This window comes from Capronia epimyces (assembly GCF_000585565.1).
Source record: "Capronia epimyces CBS 606.96 chromosome Unknown aczIQ-supercont1.7, whole genome shotgun sequence".
Classification (NCBI taxonomy): Eukaryota; Fungi; Ascomycota; class Eurotiomycetes; order Chaetothyriales; family Herpotrichiellaceae; genus Capronia; species Capronia epimyces.
In genome coordinates, this window is record NW_006912910.1 from 9386 (window position 1) to 25919 (window position 16534).

General features: G+C 48.9%; 7 protein-coding genes across 7 annotated transcripts; 4 read left to right on the forward strand and 3 right to left on the reverse strand.

Moving 5' to 3' along the window:
• Positions 1-252: 252 nt before the first annotated feature.
• Positions 253-2365, reverse strand: A1O3_07794 (uncharacterized protein; the record flags this gene model as incomplete). Its single annotated transcript, XM_007737899.1, has 5 exons — positions 253-957; positions 1030-1358; positions 1451-1783; positions 1865-2097; positions 2151-2365. 5 exons carry the CDS (start codon positions 2363-2365, stop codon positions 253-255), a joined length of 1815 nt encoding a protein of 604 aa, XP_007736089.1.
• A 1100-nt stretch (positions 2366-3465) lies between these two features.
• A1O3_07795 (uncharacterized protein) lies at positions 3466-5289 on the forward strand (the record flags this gene model as incomplete). The annotated part of the gene is made up of 1 exon (XM_007737900.1): positions 3466-5289. The coding sequence occupies one exon, from the start codon at positions 3466-3468 to the stop codon at positions 5287-5289; it is 1824 nt and encodes a 607-aa protein (XP_007736090.1).
• A 596-nt stretch (positions 5290-5885) lies between these two features.
• Positions 5886-6922, forward strand: A1O3_07796 (uncharacterized protein; the record flags this gene model as incomplete). The annotated part of the gene is made up of 2 exons (XM_007737901.1): positions 5886-6680; positions 6746-6922. The coding sequence occupies 2 exons, from the start codon at positions 5886-5888 to the stop codon at positions 6920-6922; spliced, it is 972 nt and encodes a 323-aa protein (XP_007736091.1).
• A 269-nt stretch (positions 6923-7191) lies between these two features.
• Positions 7192-8844, reverse strand: A1O3_07797 (uncharacterized protein; the record flags this gene model as incomplete). Its single annotated transcript, XM_007737902.1, has 1 exon — positions 7192-8844. The coding sequence occupies one exon, from the start codon at positions 8842-8844 to the stop codon at positions 7192-7194; it is 1653 nt and encodes a 550-aa protein (XP_007736092.1).
• Positions 8845-9693: 849 nt separating this feature from the next.
• A1O3_07798 (uncharacterized protein) lies at positions 9694-10718 on the reverse strand (the record flags this gene model as incomplete). The annotated part of the gene is made up of 2 exons (XM_007737903.1): positions 9694-9876; positions 9933-10718. The coding sequence occupies 2 exons, from the start codon at positions 10716-10718 to the stop codon at positions 9694-9696; spliced, it is 969 nt and encodes a 322-aa protein (XP_007736093.1).
• A 1326-nt stretch (positions 10719-12044) lies between these two features.
• A1O3_07799 (uncharacterized protein) lies at positions 12045-13139 on the forward strand (the record flags this gene model as incomplete). The annotated part of the gene is made up of 2 exons (XM_007737904.1): positions 12045-12239; positions 12294-13139. The coding sequence occupies 2 exons, from the start codon at positions 12045-12047 to the stop codon at positions 13137-13139; spliced, it is 1041 nt and encodes a 346-aa protein (XP_007736094.1).
• A 1187-nt stretch (positions 13140-14326) lies between these two features.
• A1O3_07800 (uncharacterized protein) lies at positions 14327-16266 on the forward strand (the record flags this gene model as incomplete). Its single annotated transcript, XM_007737905.1, has 6 exons — positions 14327-14369; positions 14500-14825; positions 14875-15097; positions 15147-15486; positions 15542-16050; positions 16109-16266. The coding sequence occupies 6 exons, from the start codon at positions 14327-14329 to the stop codon at positions 16264-16266; spliced, it is 1599 nt and encodes a 532-aa protein (XP_007736095.1).
• Between the last annotated feature and the right edge of the window lie 268 nt (positions 16267-16534).

The following is a 16534-nucleotide window of genomic DNA, read 5'->3' on the forward strand; positions in this document are numbered from 1 at the left end:
CGGGCATAACTCCAGAACCTGTCAAGTAGTTATTACTTCGTCTGAGGAAGAGGAATCTGAGTAATTCCAAACAATTCAATGTGTGGTGGTTAAGTATAGGCCGATTATGTTGAGGTGGTCGGGTTGGAGTGGCCAGCTCGCTTATCTGGCCAGCTCGCTTATCATCCACGTTATATATAGTGTGTACCAGAAGTTTCTTCATCAGAAGCATGTTAGACTATCAATTTGCTATCAATACTAAAATAATAGCAACTACTCTAGCTTTCTGATGTTTACTGGAACAGCCCTCATTGAATCCAAGTCCTTCTCTAGCACTTTAAGCCTTTTCGATTGATCAACAAATTCCTGACCCTCTCGTAGACTTTGGATTGTTGCTCGTCGATCCTCCGTGTAGACCGTGATCTCATCTGCGTTGTATCCCTGTCCATAATCGTGATTGTTTAGATCATCGTCAACAATAAAAGTAATCCATCGATCTTGGATCAGATAGACAAGGTCTATATGTTTCGCCCGAACAGGGTCTAAGCTTGGTCGAAGTAGTGACATCAGGCCTGTGCTCTTTAATTGCTCAGACTCGTCCAATTTCTTCAGATGATCGTGATAACAGTCAAAGAGATATATTACTTCAACCCCGTGATGTGGCACGCGTTCGACAAACCCTGGAAAAGGGTTCCCAAACCTCACCTTGTAAGGTTGGATGTTGATTGCCTTTCCATTCTTATGCCTGTAAGAGTGGTGGAACTGTCTGGCACGTACAATTGAATGAGAGATGACGGCATCGGAAAGAAACACAGCCAAGCGCTCTCGAAGCGCTGGAAGAGGAATGCTGGACACAATCCCATACGTGTCAAGGGCTTCGTCAGCAGTAGCATCTGATGGGTAGGACATCCTGAATAGCTTGTGAATCTGGTTGAAGCTCTTGATACCGGCTACCACTTCTGTGTAAATTAGGCCTGACTACTCATGACAGCAGGTTAGAAATGCAGACGAATCGTATCACAGATCAATGTGTGTGAAATAAAAACTGACCTCAAGTTCCGTATCGCCAATCAGTAGAGGGACTGGGTCGTCGTCAGGATTCTCGGCCGAGGATGTCTCCGCTCCCTCGATCTTTCCCAAATCTATTCGGACCTCGCATCCAAGCTGCGATGTTATCAACGTGTGTTCATCTTTGACAATTTTCCATATCATAAATCCAAAGTGGCTTGCCGAGCTTAGTAAATCATCGGCAGGAAGATGCCTCAGGTAATCAACCCTCTCCTCGCTCTCATGATTTTCGATATTCCAATACTGACATAGATTGCCCCAGTTGCCATCAGCTTGAGTCAAAGATATCGGACCGCAAGTACCTATCCCACCTGTGACCACCCATAAGTCAGCACACATCAGCACACATCTGATCCGTAACCACAGCATGTATCATTCTAATGTATACACCACACTTGCTTACCAGATTGGGCTATTCCTTTCCGGAACACCGGTTTGGTATGCCCGAGTTCTGCCTCAAGAGTATGTATCTGTACGGAGTGGCCCCCTGCAGAGTGGCCGCCGATTGTGATCCTTTCAGGATCGCCACCAAAGGCGGAGATGTTTTGTGATATCCATGTCAAAGCAACTTTCTGGTCACGGAGGCCAAAGTTACAGCCTTTTGCAGAGGCTCCCTCTTGAACCTTGAGAAGGTCGTGTGACGCAGCAAACCCGAAGATGTTAAGACGATAATTGATGTTGACCACTATCATTGGTTTTCCAAGATTGAGAGCGCGTATGGCGAGCCTTGTCGGTTCTAGTTAAAACAGTCATCGCGTCAGTCTACCTGAATATTAAATAGATCTGACTTAAAATGAGGACATTACGGAATTCATACCCCAGAAAGGATCCGTTCCTGCACCGTAGATGAATGCACCTCCGTGTATCCAGACAAACACGGGGATTTTGTCATCCACCTTCCTTCCTCGTTGCAGTAGTGCTGCCGGACTTGGTCTCACAATGAACAGATTTAGACAATCGAACTCAGACTCGACCACCTCAGAGGAATAGTCGAGATGCGACTGAAACGTTTCAGGATCAATCCCTTCATCTGGCTGTGGACATCTAGGACTGATCCAGAGACCCATTAGAAGGCTTCCGAACACAAAAAGACACGAGCTTACCCATGTTTTGTCGCTTCATATATATCACGAGGAAGAGAGGTCCTCAGGGTGGAATGCTGCCATCGCTGGGTTATGTCCGCATAAGGAATTCCCCTAAACTCTTCGATGTCTTGGCTCAATTGCGAACGCTTTCCAATCACCGTCTGGATGCGACTGGGCACGGTCTGGCTAGGAACCATGACAATTGGAGCCTTGGGAAGATCTCGAGAAGACATTTTGGGCGGCAAGATCTAGCTTCGTGGTAATGTCTAGCAAGAAAGAAGGGAGAGCCATAGAGCAATCTTAGTCAACTTTGTAGCCAGGAAAATACATCCCATCTGCGCGATAAGGAGTGCTTACCATTAGATCAAGGACTTTGGTCTAGAGGTAAGAGCCGGTCCATCCCAGAGTAAAAGATAAGAGGTGGGGTAAAGTGCTGGAACACGAGTAGTGGGAGAATTTTGTGGGGTTGCTCGCACTCCATTACGGCTTCTGGAAATCAAAGGGGGAGGGAGGTAAACACAGTTGTAGGCATCGCAGTAAGGCGCCGCTGACACAATCGCACTATATGACCAAGATGGTGAAGGGCTGGCGCTACGAACCTGCACAGACCATCTTAGACAGCCTTAGTATCTGTGGAAATCTCGACGTTCTTGTAAAGTGGATTAAACTCAAGCATTATCCGGTGCGGGACGGTTTGACATAGGGTGCACTTGTATGAGATTGTATGCTTTCAGAGTAAATTGTAAAGACAGTGAAACCTGGCTAGTATTAGGTGGGGCTGTGCCAACCTGGAAGGCTTCACACCTACATCGTATGTCGGACTGCTGATAAGAAGCTTTCCAACCAAGAGCGGAGAAGAAGTGCGGCACCATCGTACAGGCCTCGACATCAGAAGTTAGCCTAATCTGCAGCTAAAAATAAATGATCATGAAAAATCACGCCTCTGACCCTTAAGACTCGCTGTTGAATGTTGAGAACATTCCTACGTATCAAGGCTCACAACATAGGCGAGATGTTTCTTGTATGAGACGATAGCAGAGAGAGCATTCACACCAGTGCTTGTCTATCACTACGAGTTTAGGTGGTACTGCACAAGACAAGCTTGACGACTCACAATGGAACGAGTCGATCTGCTTATCGTTGGCGCAGGTGTGTACTCGCACGTTCGGTGTCACCTTTTTCCTCAAGCATATCCCATTCATTACTTTGTCGTCCATGGTACTCAGGAGTACTATACCGTCTCTTGGCGAGATGGAACATGGAATCCGTGGCGCTGTGCAGCACCAAAAGTGGAACATACAACTAATTTTTCCTAGGCTGGCATGGACTTGCAATGGCCAAGACATATCTTGAAGCGAGTCCCCTCGCTCAACCAAGTGTTGTCATCGTTGACTATGCCGAGTCTATTGGGGGAAGCTGGGCCAGAGAGAGGCTATATCCAGGTTTGAAAACCAACAACGCCGTCGGTACATACGAGTTCAGCGACTTTCCATTAGACTTGAAGCATTACGGTCTTAAGCCTGGTCAGCATATCCCTGGAGCAGTCGTTCATCAATATCTCTCGGATTTTGCAGAGCACTACGGCTTGAATTCTCTCATCCGTTACCAGACGAAAGTCGATGCAGCCACACTGCAGGACGACAACACATGGATTATTGAGTATTCTTCAGTTGCGTCGCCAAATGGTTCAGCATCCAAGCCAACCGTTGGTCAAATAATGGCATCCAAGCTAGTCATCGCCACCGGCACTACATCACAACCTTATATGCCTACATTCCTTGGGCAAGATAAGTTTAAAGGGAACTTGTTCCATTCAAAGCAACTCAAGGCTCGAGCCCGAGACCTGGCTACTTCCCGCTCTGTCGTGGTGATCGGTGGAAACAAATCAGCATGGGACGTTTGTTACACTGCCGCAAGCTCCGGAGCTCAAGCACATATGGTGATGAGGCCTTCTGGAGGAGGTCCTAGCTGGGTATGGCGTCCCATACAAATCGGCTCCTTCACTACATCACTTTCACGCTTGAGTGTGACTCGTCTACTCACCTGCTTTGACCCGAGTCCATTTGGGAGAGTTTACAAGGCACTACGAAAGTTACTCCACTGCACAACCCTTGGGCGCATGGTCTGTTCGCTCTTCTGGGCCAGCCTCGACCGCCATGTGCAGAAAACGAACGGATATCGAGAAGATGCTCGGGTTGGAATGCTTCAACCTTGGACTTCAACATTTTGGATGGGTAACTCGCTGAGCATCCACAATTACGAGACTAACTGGTTCGACCTTGTCAAGAGTGACCAGATTGCGGCTCAACATGCCGATGTGGTTTCTTTGACAGAGACCACGGTACATCTCTCGAATGGGGAGATACTTGAGGCCGACACAATTGTGTGTTGCACCGGTTGGATGTCTCTCCCGAGTATAAAGTTCAGTCCACCATGGGTTGCTTCAAAAATTGGACTTCCTGGGGGCAGCGTCAAGAATGGGCAACATGATTCTGAGCGACAAACGGGACTCGACGGACTACAGAAACAGGTTGATGAACTTGAAGACAAACAAGGGCCAGGAACGAACAATTCATCTCTTGTGGCCAATGTTCGCAAGCATATTATGGAATCAGTTCCAGAACTCAAGTCAAAACCTTTCAGATTCAGGCACGAACTGGTTGTAAAAGGTGAACAAGTTGTCGAAAAGGGCAATCCAAGAGATATTGGTCACTCCGTACAGGAGGATAATGCGCCTTACAGACTATACCGCTTTATCGTACCGCCACACGAAGAATTCCTCAGAATGCGCAACCTGGCTTTCATCGGAGAACACCTATCGATTCATGCCGTGATGTTGGCACAGGCTCAAGCCTTGTGGATTACAGCCTACTTCCAAGGCAAGTTACCAGCTCTGGATGCTGATTCTGTTCGCTACGAGACGTACTTGCACACAGAGTACGAACGTATCAGAAGGCCGAAAGAGGCAGGAGGATCAGGTGGACGTTTTCCCGATCTCGTGTTTGACAGTCTTCCCTATGTCGACTTGTTACTAGAGGACCTTGGCTTGCAGACGATGAGAAAGCGGTCATGGTGGAGGAATATGTTCGTGCCGTATAACCTGCACGATTACCAAGGGCTTGTCAAAGAGTTTCTAGGTCAGAAAGGAGGGATGTGACAGTATTACCTATAGATGATCAACCTCCGCGTAAATAGTAAAAGCCTGATACTCCAACCATGATAAGAAACTATTCGATTTGACATGACAAAATTATAATATCTTGCTAAAGTGTCTAAAATCTAAAAGTCCCACTGCGTCAAAAGGGTTCGTGGGCCAGTCCTCCTAGCCGGCAAGGCAGAGCGTTCGGTGTTAGGGTCAGGAACAGGACCCAAGGTACAAGTCTTGACTGGCCTCTCAAGCCATTTGTATCGACTCTTGTTCTAATAGTTGATAGATGCCCAGGCTTTCCAGGGAAGCAGACTTTGACAGATTAGCTAGTACTTTTCTTAATTAGCGGGTAAGAAGCCAAGGGTAATAGCACTACATGATTACCTCTAGAACAGGACTGTGCCCAATATACTTAGATACTGCGTAGTTAGGCCTTGAACATATTTCAAAGATAAGCGCGGTTAGATATCTTAATAACAACAAACGCGAACATGCTCTAAATAGGCCCTCTCATGCTATAAGAGTGCTCTCGCTACGATATCGACATCGATGCAAAGAACTGTAGAGAGATCTCTACTACCTAGAGGGAGATCATGACGACGAGCATGTCTATCAGCGAGACTGTGGCGATGATGCCGAGTCCTGTGGTGAAATATGGCGACGATCGTGACAGGCCACTTCCAGAACTACAGATTCTCCAAAGCGCAACAGCCACTGCAGAAGCTGTTGTGGCCGCTTTAGTCCAATCCGGTGGCTGTGTCGTCAAGAATCTCATACACGCCGATGGATTAGCAGAAATCGAGAAGGATACTCGGCCATACCTTAACGCCGCGGACACATGGGAAGGTTCGTTCTTCCCAAAGGAGACACGTCGTGTAACAGCGTTAGCGGAGAAGTCCACGGCATTCATGGAGACCATCGTCGGCAACAAGCTCTACCAGGACCTTTGCAAGATCATGCTACGTAGCACCGTCTCGAACTGGCTGGGCGACGAGCAAAAGATTAGTACGTCGTACCCCCAAGTCAACAGCACCTTCATCCTCTCTGTCGGTCCTGGTGCTCGCGCACAAGGCCTACACCGAGATAGTACGATGCACCACATGAATCCAACGAGAAAGACCGCGGAGGAATATCAAATTGGGCAGGACCCTGAAATCGGCATTTTTGTATGTGCCAAAAGAACAACCAAGGCGAATGGTGCCACGCGGTTCATTCCTGGTTCACATCTCTGGGACCCAGATACTCCACCAACCGAGAGTCTCACCCGTTACGTTGAACTCCAACCAGGCGATGCCTTTTTCATGCTTCCTTCATGTCTTCATGGAGGTTCTACCAATACTACAAAGGATGAGGAGCGACTGCTCTACGGAGCGTTCATGACCAAGAGTTATCTACGTCAGGTACGGAATCTATTCTACTTGTTTCTACTTATAAATAGAGGTGTCAATCCGCTGATCTTTTATAGGAGGAAAATCAATACTTGACCAATAATCACGAAAAGCTTAAGAAGCTGCAAAGCACCGAGATGTTGAAGCTCTTGGGCTATGACCTCAGCAGACCTTTCTTGGGATGGATTCAAAGCGGCAATCCTCTAACTGCTTTGTTTGAGCCTGCGGAAAAGGGAAAGACGGATTACTATTAGGTATTATGTATTTGAAAACCAAGTCAGCTTGGTTTGTTTAGCTATTATCAAGCGAGGAAACCGGTTGTTGGCCTGAGGCTCGATCAGATGCCCCCTGCTGACACAGAGAACCGGCATGTTGTATTAGAAACCTGCAGGTCAGAAGGCATTCACACTTTTCGGTACTGAAGCTGGGTATTACGCAATCACTAATCTCTCAAGGGATGCAACTTGGCTCCGAGAATCACTTACTGAATCCAAGATTCCACTATCAATTCAAAAATATAATCTTAGATGCCCACCCATTCCGCCGACTTGTCAAACACCGGAAACCGCTCCATCGTCTTCTCTGCCCCCTTCAGATTCTCCTGCAAAACCTCCCTATGTGCCTTGCTGCGCACACGGATCTCGCACTGGAACGGATTCGGTCGGATATTAAACCCCTCGGTGTAGTCGAAGATGTCGTATGTGACGCCTTTAAGAGGTTTGATGTCATACGCCCAGAGCAACTTGGACATGGCAGCGAATAGGCTATTCACGGCGAGGTCTGCGCCGGGGCACACACGCCGGCCCCAGCCAAAGGTGCTGTGACCCATCTTGCTGTTCGGGTGCGGCTCGCCCTTGTCATCCGACTCGTCCGGGCGCGCATACACGAGCACCTCGGCGGGTGACAGGAAGCGCAGCGGGTTCATGCGGTGCGGGTTCGGGTAGTACCTTTCATTCATGTTTATGGCCCACGAGTTGCCCAGGACGGTCGTGTTGGCGGGGATGTGATAGCCGGCGTACTCGTCGGGCTCGCTGGTGGCGTGCGGCTGGCCTCCGAGCACGGAAACCGGGCGCCAGCGCAGGACTTCCTTGCACAAGGCACGGATATACGGTAGGGAGGGCTCGTCGGCGAAGGTGGGTAGGCGGTTCGGGCCGACCACGCGGTCAAGCTCGTCGTGGGCGGTCTGGAGGACGTGCGGGTGGGTGACGAGGGCGAGTATGGCGCTGCAGAGGGTCGAGGCGGTGGTGTCACTGCCAGCGCCGAAAATAGCCGCTGGCAGGAACGAAAAGTCACGGTCGGAGAGAATGCTGAAGGATTCGGGATTGGCCTTACGGGCGAGGAGGAGGATCTTGCACAGGCTGTCGGCAACATCAGACGGGTCCTTGGCCGTGTCCAGGTCCTGTTGGACATCCTCGACTAGAGCCATGTTGAACGCCGCTTCTTCATGGCCACGGCGTTGGACCTCGGCTTTCCAGGGCGCAATGGCGTTGGGCAGGTATTTGAGAAAGGGTAGGCTTTCCACGAGAAATGCACCCGGAACGTTGAGCGAGGCGACGTAGACCATGAACTCTTGGCGTTTTTTCATCGTCTTGTCCTCGAGCGAGTCGATGCGATGGCCGTAGCTGACGGTGAAGACGATACTGGAGGTGAAGCGCTCAATGTGGCGCTCCCAGCTCGCAGGAGCTTCGAGTAACTGGTTGCACAGACGAACGGCTTCAGCCTCTTGGACTGGTTGGTACAGGCTGAGAGCGGTCGGTGTGAGCGCCGTGTGGAGGAGCTTTCTCCGAATAGACCACGCTTTACCGTACGGTTGGACTAACATCGTGGCCATGTCCCAGTAGAGCTCGCCCATAGTGACAAACCGCGGGCGGGAGCTGTACTTGCTGCTGCGCTTTTCCATGAGTTCGGCAGCCACGTCGGCGTCGGAGATGATGCAGGTAGGTCGACGGCCGATCCAGATTGTGAAGATGGGGCCATAGATTTTGCTCCATTCCTGGAATTGGATCCATGGGTGTTTCCGTGGGATGGAGAGCTTATTTCCAATGAATGGCAGTGGTCTTGGTCCCGGGGGCATACGCATCCATCGGAGAATGTCGACGAAGAAGATGGCCGTGGGGATTAGGGCCAGGACGAGCAGGATGGAATACCAGGTTGAAGTGAACGAGTCAGGGGACATGTTGGAGAGCGGAAGACTGATAAATACTGGACTTGTCGTTAGGCTGTCTGAACTCGGCGTCTATGATGATTTATTAAGGAACTGACTTGATTCAAGAGGGTGATGGGAGTATGTACAGTTACATGTGTGTGAGATATAGGTGGCCCGGTAGCGTGAAGAGAAAGCTAAACCAGTTAGATAGGAGACAACATAGTATAGCCAGGTGTGATCCAAGGTGTTGAACAATCGACGCTCACCCGAAGGTCTTTTACCATTACTCGGGAATTTTAGTAAAGGCACCCAGTTAGATGCACGAATCTAGTAGAAAATATGGTTGACTCGTTGCATGGCGGGATTATATAGATATTGTAAGTTCGCTATCACTATCGTTGTAGTATCTAGCTTGTCTTCCGTGAAGCTCCTATACAAACACAAATAATATAGATTCTTGTCCGGCTTTCGGTGATAGCGTCTAGATAGCATTAAGGCCGGGGTCGCACGATGGCACTAGACATTGGTGTCTGTTCTACGACGATACCCTTTGAAACACCCAGTATGTAATGGTAGTCGATATTTCACTAGTACCAGGCCATTTATTCCCTCTTAGATCTAGGTTGGTAAACCAAGATAGTAGTCTGAAGTACAGCTGTCTTTACCATTCGTTGTTATATATGTCTATTTTGCAGACCGGTGGCTGGCACTTGGAGGAAATAGACCCTGCCATAGCAGCTGGTCCTGGTTGCCTCAATTGAAAGCTGAAGATAATCGTTCATGCTTGAAGAATAAAAAAGAGTTGAAACCTAGTTGCATGGGTTTTGTAACACTATCACCATGAGCGTATGCCAAAATTGCAGATTGAGAGGCTGTATCCTAGTACAGGTCTCCTTTTCCTTTGGCCGCAAGCTCTGGGCGTAAGAACGTCAGCGGGTTTCCTGTGTTGATCCATCCAAGGAAAGGAGCGCTTATATCATAGCCAATAAGCTTGAGAATAGTATCATCATCGTACATGACCTTCAGCTTCTCCGGGTCATTGTTGAGATACTGGTTCTCCTCCTGCACACCTGTTAGAAAATGACCTCTTTGGCTTCATACTCTTGGTTCCACTATACCTGTCTCAAGAATCCTTTGGTCATGAAGGTTGTATATACCAACCTCTCGTCATTGTCCGTTGTGTTCGCAGATCCACCATGGAAACAAGACGATAACATAATGAATGCATCCCCAGGGTTCAACTCGGCGTAGTAAGTCAAGTCCTCGCTCGGAGGGGTGTCGGCATCCCACAGGTGTGAACCCGGTATAAATCGGGTAGCACCGTTCGCCTTCGTGGTCTTCCTTGCACCAACAAACCAGCCAATACCTAGATCCTGCCCTATCTTGTAGTCTTTAGCCTCCATCCTCCTGGTGATATTGTGATGACCCATATCGTCTCTGTGCAGTGGCTGATCTGTAGCCCCAGGTCCAATAGAAAAGATGACTGTAGCGTTCACCTGAGGCTTCGAGGTACAAGTAAGCTGTTTCTCACCAAGCCAATTCTTCGACGTGGTCGAGAGCATGATATCGCTGACATCCTGGTACAGTTTGTGGCCAGTTACCTTCTCCATAAAAGCTTTTGATTTAGAGGCAAGAGAATTGACGCGACGGGTCTGGCGGGGGAAGAATTCGCCATTCCATACTCTGTCCTTTTCGATATATGGGCGGGTTTCGACATCTATGGCGGCGAGGGATTCGGTGTCCACGGCGTTGCGAATCACAGCACCGCCTGCTTGAATGAGGCCGGCTACGACTTGTTCTGGAGTGACTTTGCCGAATTCGAACACCGGGACTTCGGGGAGAGGTCGAAGACGGTCGTCGTCGACACTTGTACTGGTCACGGTTTCGGTGATGGTAGCCGACATTTCGGAACCCGTGTGAAGGAATGCTGATAGAGGTGGTTGTTAGTCGACTAGGAGTGCGATCATTACAGAGTACAAGAGAAATACTTACCTTGCCTGATAAACAATATCTAATAGATTCGCAATTAGAGTCTAGAACATAAAATAACAACCTAATTCTAGCGCTTATTATATCTTTCGACCATCAACTTGACGACCAACTAAACCGAATCCTACTTAGTAGCTGTACGAAGTACTTCAATGAATACTAGTCAAGACAAAAGACCGTGGGATTATTAATAATGGAAACTGCTGGCTTGCATACGTGATACGCGCCTAGATAAGCCTGTTTCACTTGTAATGTGCATGTTCCTTTGAGTTAGTCCAACATGCAATTCAAGAACAATGTCCCTGGCGCAGCTGTGCTGCCTGCCCCTGCCGTCCCGGCATTAGGATCAACCACTCTCGTCAACGACTATAGATATGTCGTGTACTTATTTTTGTGCAACTATTCAGAGGTTGGATCCCCGATCCACGTGATGCGCTTATAGATAAAGAATTGCGCTTAGATAAAGATATATCCAAACTACATAGGAGATTCTATCCCTGGACTGAGGGGTTTCTCTTTAGAGGGGAGTCGTCATGCTCTGCCGCCGTTCTTCCTATGTACCTCTTCCTTCCATCTTAAATTCCCTGTCACAATTTTAAGCTAGTCCGACTTATTGAAGTGTACTTGTCTGCTAGGTTTGACGAGCATCCTCGTGGTGGCTTATGTGCGCGTTATCACCGCCCATCCCTCACGCGCTTATCTTTGCGCAACCCCTTCGGAAGTGTCATCCCCGTACACGAACAGGCTGTCTATGTTGTCGACGACGTCGAAAGAAGTGTGATGAACAGAAGCCCACTTGCGCCGGTTGCCAAAGGAATTCTCTTATTTGCTTATGGCCCCAGTCCTCGTCACGGACCAGATCCTCAAACAATAGCTGCACACTTCAATTGCAGTTGGGAAAGAATATTGGGGACTCTGCAAACTTCGTCGAAAACTCGTCTTCCTGTGAGGATGAGGACGAGGACCAGGTGATCGAGTTTATTGATGGAGCTTCTACTCCACGCGGCCACAATTGCTACTCTGGCACACTCAGATCTCCTTCGGTCGGCTCTGCCACAAGCCTCTCAGGATTATATAGGAGCCTGATTGGCCCAGAAGGCATTACGTTCCAAAACTCCAGATCATGGATTCTCTTTGACCACTTTGTTGCTCACACTGTTCATCGACTTGCTGCCACACCAAGGACACACAACCCTTATCTTGCTTATGTACTGCCGCTGGCTTCCTCGGAAAAGTTGATCATGGACAGCGTACTGGCCTTGAGTGGAGTGCATCTGTGTCACAGATTGAAGGATCCGGAACTTGAAGCAATGTCATGGAAATATTATGCATCGGTATTGCTTGACCTCAGGCATAGGCTGGCTCGGAAGAAAGAGGGCAACGACACGGAAACGCTCCATTTGCTCCTGACGGCCTTGATACTGGCGCAAGTCGAGGTCAGTCATTCTTGTAATGTTTGCGGAGATTGGTGATCTAACCAGGCTTTGCAGTCAATCTCAGGCAACACCCAGGGAGCAGTGTACCACCATCTTCGTGCAAGCAGACAATTTGTTCTCTCGATGCTCGTGGATTCGGGAACCCATGAAATCAGGGCCCTCCGTGGCTTTCTCCGTGAACTATACGCCTACTTAGTCCTGGTGGGGACAATTACACTGAATGCAGAATCTGAAGACCGTGTCATTGAATTCGACCCATTCATGTCCTCACTCAAGTCACTCAACGACATCAAACCCTGCGGCGAAATGTTTGGATGTTCGCACGGTCTGTTCGAGCTCATGCCTCGTGTGTCTGAGCTAGGGAAACAACGTCGGCTTGAGGAAGCAAGCGGTTATTGCACTTCAGCAAGCTTTGCTTTCTATCAGTTACTCGAGTCAAAGATTCGCGGGTGGCAAGTGCCCGAGAATCTTGAAGGAGACGCAGATTGGGTCGACCAACTTGGAATGGCGGCTACCATCCATCAACATACGCTGCTCATATTCCTGCACACAACCTTTTATGGCTCCAGTGTTGAAAGTCCTCGTCTCAGAGATATGGTCGATGAGTCAGTCTCGGTCATACTTCCACTATGGAAGGCATTGTATGCCACTGAACCCATGTCACCCTTGGTGACTACGATGATATGGCCGGCAATGATTGCCGGATCCTGCTCACGTCGGCCGGAACAGCAAGGCGTTATTCGAAGCGAATTGTCAAAGTCCCATTATCATATGAACATCACTAAACGTGCCATTCAGCTTCTCGAATGGCTGTGGGAGGATCAGAGTGACCAAGCCTACGGTCCTTTCGGTCTGGAGGTAATGATGAAGAAGCACAATTTCAATATCTGCATGGCCTGAACGAGACTTGCTACTAAGATTGAAATATCACTCATTCGTTTTTCCAGATTCCGGACCCTTATCCGCAAGATGAACCAGACCGGCCGAGGCAACAGGAGTGTATCCGCCTCTGAGAGCAGATGTCCAAACGTGCGACAGTCTAGACGAGACGCAGCATCGGAGGAAATTTCTGACTGCAACAGCTCTTCCACATAAGACCCAACAATGCACCGGGATGAAAAGGTGACTTGGACATGATCAATGCCCAAAATCAAGACCTTCAAGCCAAAGAGGTTGGCGGACCGACAAGTACCCGTTGCTGGGGCCTCCCGCCCAGCGGCGGTGGCAGTGGAGAAGGAAAAGCCGGGGACGGAGGAGTAGGAGTACGTAAGTGTGTTGGGTTTTAGGGATGGCGAGTGAAGGGGCGAAAGGTATGGGGTTTTCTGGGAACTGGCGCAGTAGGTGAATGGAGCGATAAGATGTTTTCTTCAAGAAAGAAGTACGTCAAGTTATGTCCATGTCTCGTTGTGGTCGTGGCAACCAGGTCAAGATAGCAGCTATAAGACGAAATCGACGAGTGCTTGATCATTATCGAGTTGAAACTTAAGAGAGTAATCACAACGAGACTTTGTCTTCTAGGAGCTCAAGCGGTTAGAGCTACAGAGGCAGGCACACTGTCGACTAACCTTTGCGGGAGTTCCAAGCCGTCGAGATAAGGTCGAGTTCCCAGAGTGCCTCGACAAAGGGATGCCACGGGACACCAGCGTACAGAGTAGTGTGGCGATACTTCTGGCCCCACGCATTTGGGTCCACTGTCCGGAGCAGCCGTACGAACAGCAAAACATGGATCCACTACCTACGGAGTAAATTGCTTCAGCTGCAGCGCTTAGATAAGAACTCTACAACCAGGGGTGCAGCTGTTCAATGTCATCTGGATGAATATTACCCGTCATTTACGGTATTTATTTGGTATGTAGTTACTATGAATACAGGGAAGTTAGGACCAGGTAGGCGAGTACACTCAAGAGCGTTCTTCAAGCCTCAGCCCCTAGGTCAGCGTGGACGCGGCTGTTGCCCGTGCTAGAGCTCTTATCTAACTAGCCTTTTGTTCGAAGCCCCTATATGTATATAACTCGATTTCACCCATTGATCGGTCGCAAGCAAGTCAAGAATATCCCAGAACATCTCTGAAAGCAGTCCAGCTCACAATGGATACGAAACAATTGGCACTCACCGAAACTGCTGGCAAAGGTACGTCAAACTCGGAGCTGGCAAAGGGAAATTGGTGACTGATGAAGATAGAGGGCGTCGGGCCAATTGAGAGTGGTTGGTCACTTGCCTGCCGTGTTCGCAGCCCTCACAGCTAATCCTGGAAATCCAGTTATTTCTCATGATGTTGCCACTGGTCAGGTGGTCGACTTGGCCGTCCTGGGGCTCCAAGAGGAGATCAAACGTGACATTGGGACCTTCGATCTCCTTTGTTTGGCTTGGAATATTTCCAACTGTTGGGCTGGTGTCTCCGCTACCATCGCTCTTGGAATTACCCAAGGGGGCACTGTTACCATGATCTACGGAATACTCATAGTTGCTCTCTTCATGGGCGGCACCATCTTAACTCTGGCTGAGCTGGCAAGCGTTTACCCAACCGCTGGTGGTCAGTATCATTGGACATCCATTTTATCGCCACCCAGTATCAGCAAAGGCCTTGTTAGTACGCTCGCTTCCTTTTTGAAGATATACTAACATATTACTACAGAGTTATCTTTGCGGAGCCTCCAATGTCTGTGGCTGGGTTTCCCTCGGCGCCGGGACCGCCATCATTCCAGCCCAAATTGTCTTCAGCATGGTGGTCTTCTTTCATCCGGATTTCGAATCCAAGCCATGGATGATCTTTCTCATCTATCAGGGTGTCAATTTTGTACTTGCTCTCAACAATATCTACGTTCAGAAACGTGCAAGTTGGATCCACGACATTGGTCGTAAGTTAAGTCTGTCCCTTTATCGCTCTCCCTGCTTACAAGAAAATAGTCTTTATATCGGTCTCTTTCTTTCTGATTATCCTTATTACCTGCCTGGCCAGGACTCCAAAATTTCAGACCAACGAGTTTGTTTGGACTACCTGGGTTGATTACTCCAATTGGAATGCTCCAGGTCTTGTGTTCTTCTTTGGAGTCGTCAATCCGATGTATATGTTCGGCGGAATTGATGGCGCATTACACCTCGCCGAGGAATCCCCGAATCCATCCGTCGGTGTTCCAAAGGCCATGCTATGGACTCTCATCATTGGCGTTGGGTCAACTTTCCCGTTCATAATTGCGATGCTGTACTGCATCAGCGATTTGACCGCCGTTCTCGAGACTCCCACAGGGTTAGTTCCCTCCAGCGTGTCTTACCAATGGGCTGCTAATGACTTCCAACGACAGACAACCAATCTACGAGCTATGGTATCAGGCAACAGGTTCCAAGGCTGCTGCAACCGTGTTTATGTTTATTTTACTCATCGGCGGATTCTTCGCCATGAATGGTTGCCAGCAGACGGCATCGCGTCTGACTTGGGCTTTTGCCAGAGACAACGGCCTTGTCTTTTCCAAACATCTTGGCCGGGTATCCAAGAGGTTACAGGTCCCTGTATGGGCAATCATCGTCAATGGTGTGGTCGTTTTCATCATGGGCTGTATCTACCTCGGATCAAGCACCGCATTCAACGCTCTGATTGGAACCGGTCTCGTCATTGGGCAATTCACCTACGCAATTCCAGCTGCGCTGCTGCTTTACCACAAGCGTTCTTCTGCCGTTCTGCCACCTGGACGATACTTCAAGCTCCCTGGTGTCTTTGGTTGGATCTGTAACATCTTGACCGTCACTTGGGCGGTGATAGTGCTCATCTTCTTCGACTTTCCAACTTCACTGCCTGTGACCGGATCGACAATGAGTATGAATCTCTTCGAATCGTCTTACTGTACCAGGCGCAGCTAATGTGGTGTTTGCAGATTATACTTGTGTGGTATTAGGGTGCATGGCATTCTTCGGACTGATCAACTGGTTCGTTCATGCAAAGCGCCACTACCACGGACCGCGGCTTGGGTCACACCTGCATTACAACGAAGAGCACACTGGGAACTCTATGGAGGAGCGTCACGAAGATTGAGGTCATTGCTGCGTTTCACACATGCTAAGAGCTAGGGTGTCAGACGACGGGGAAAGAAACATAGTTCACAGTGCGGGAAACTGCAGTGGTGTTGGTAACAATTTTATGTTGGAGGATTAGTATATACTAGAGATGTGCTGTATCTTCCTGTCTCGCTATTTATCATATATACCAAACTGCACTGTAGAGATACTGACTGGAGCAGATCGAGCTCCGGCTTAGACCTTATCAACTATTCGGGGCGAGCTTGTTGAAGCTCTTTCATTAT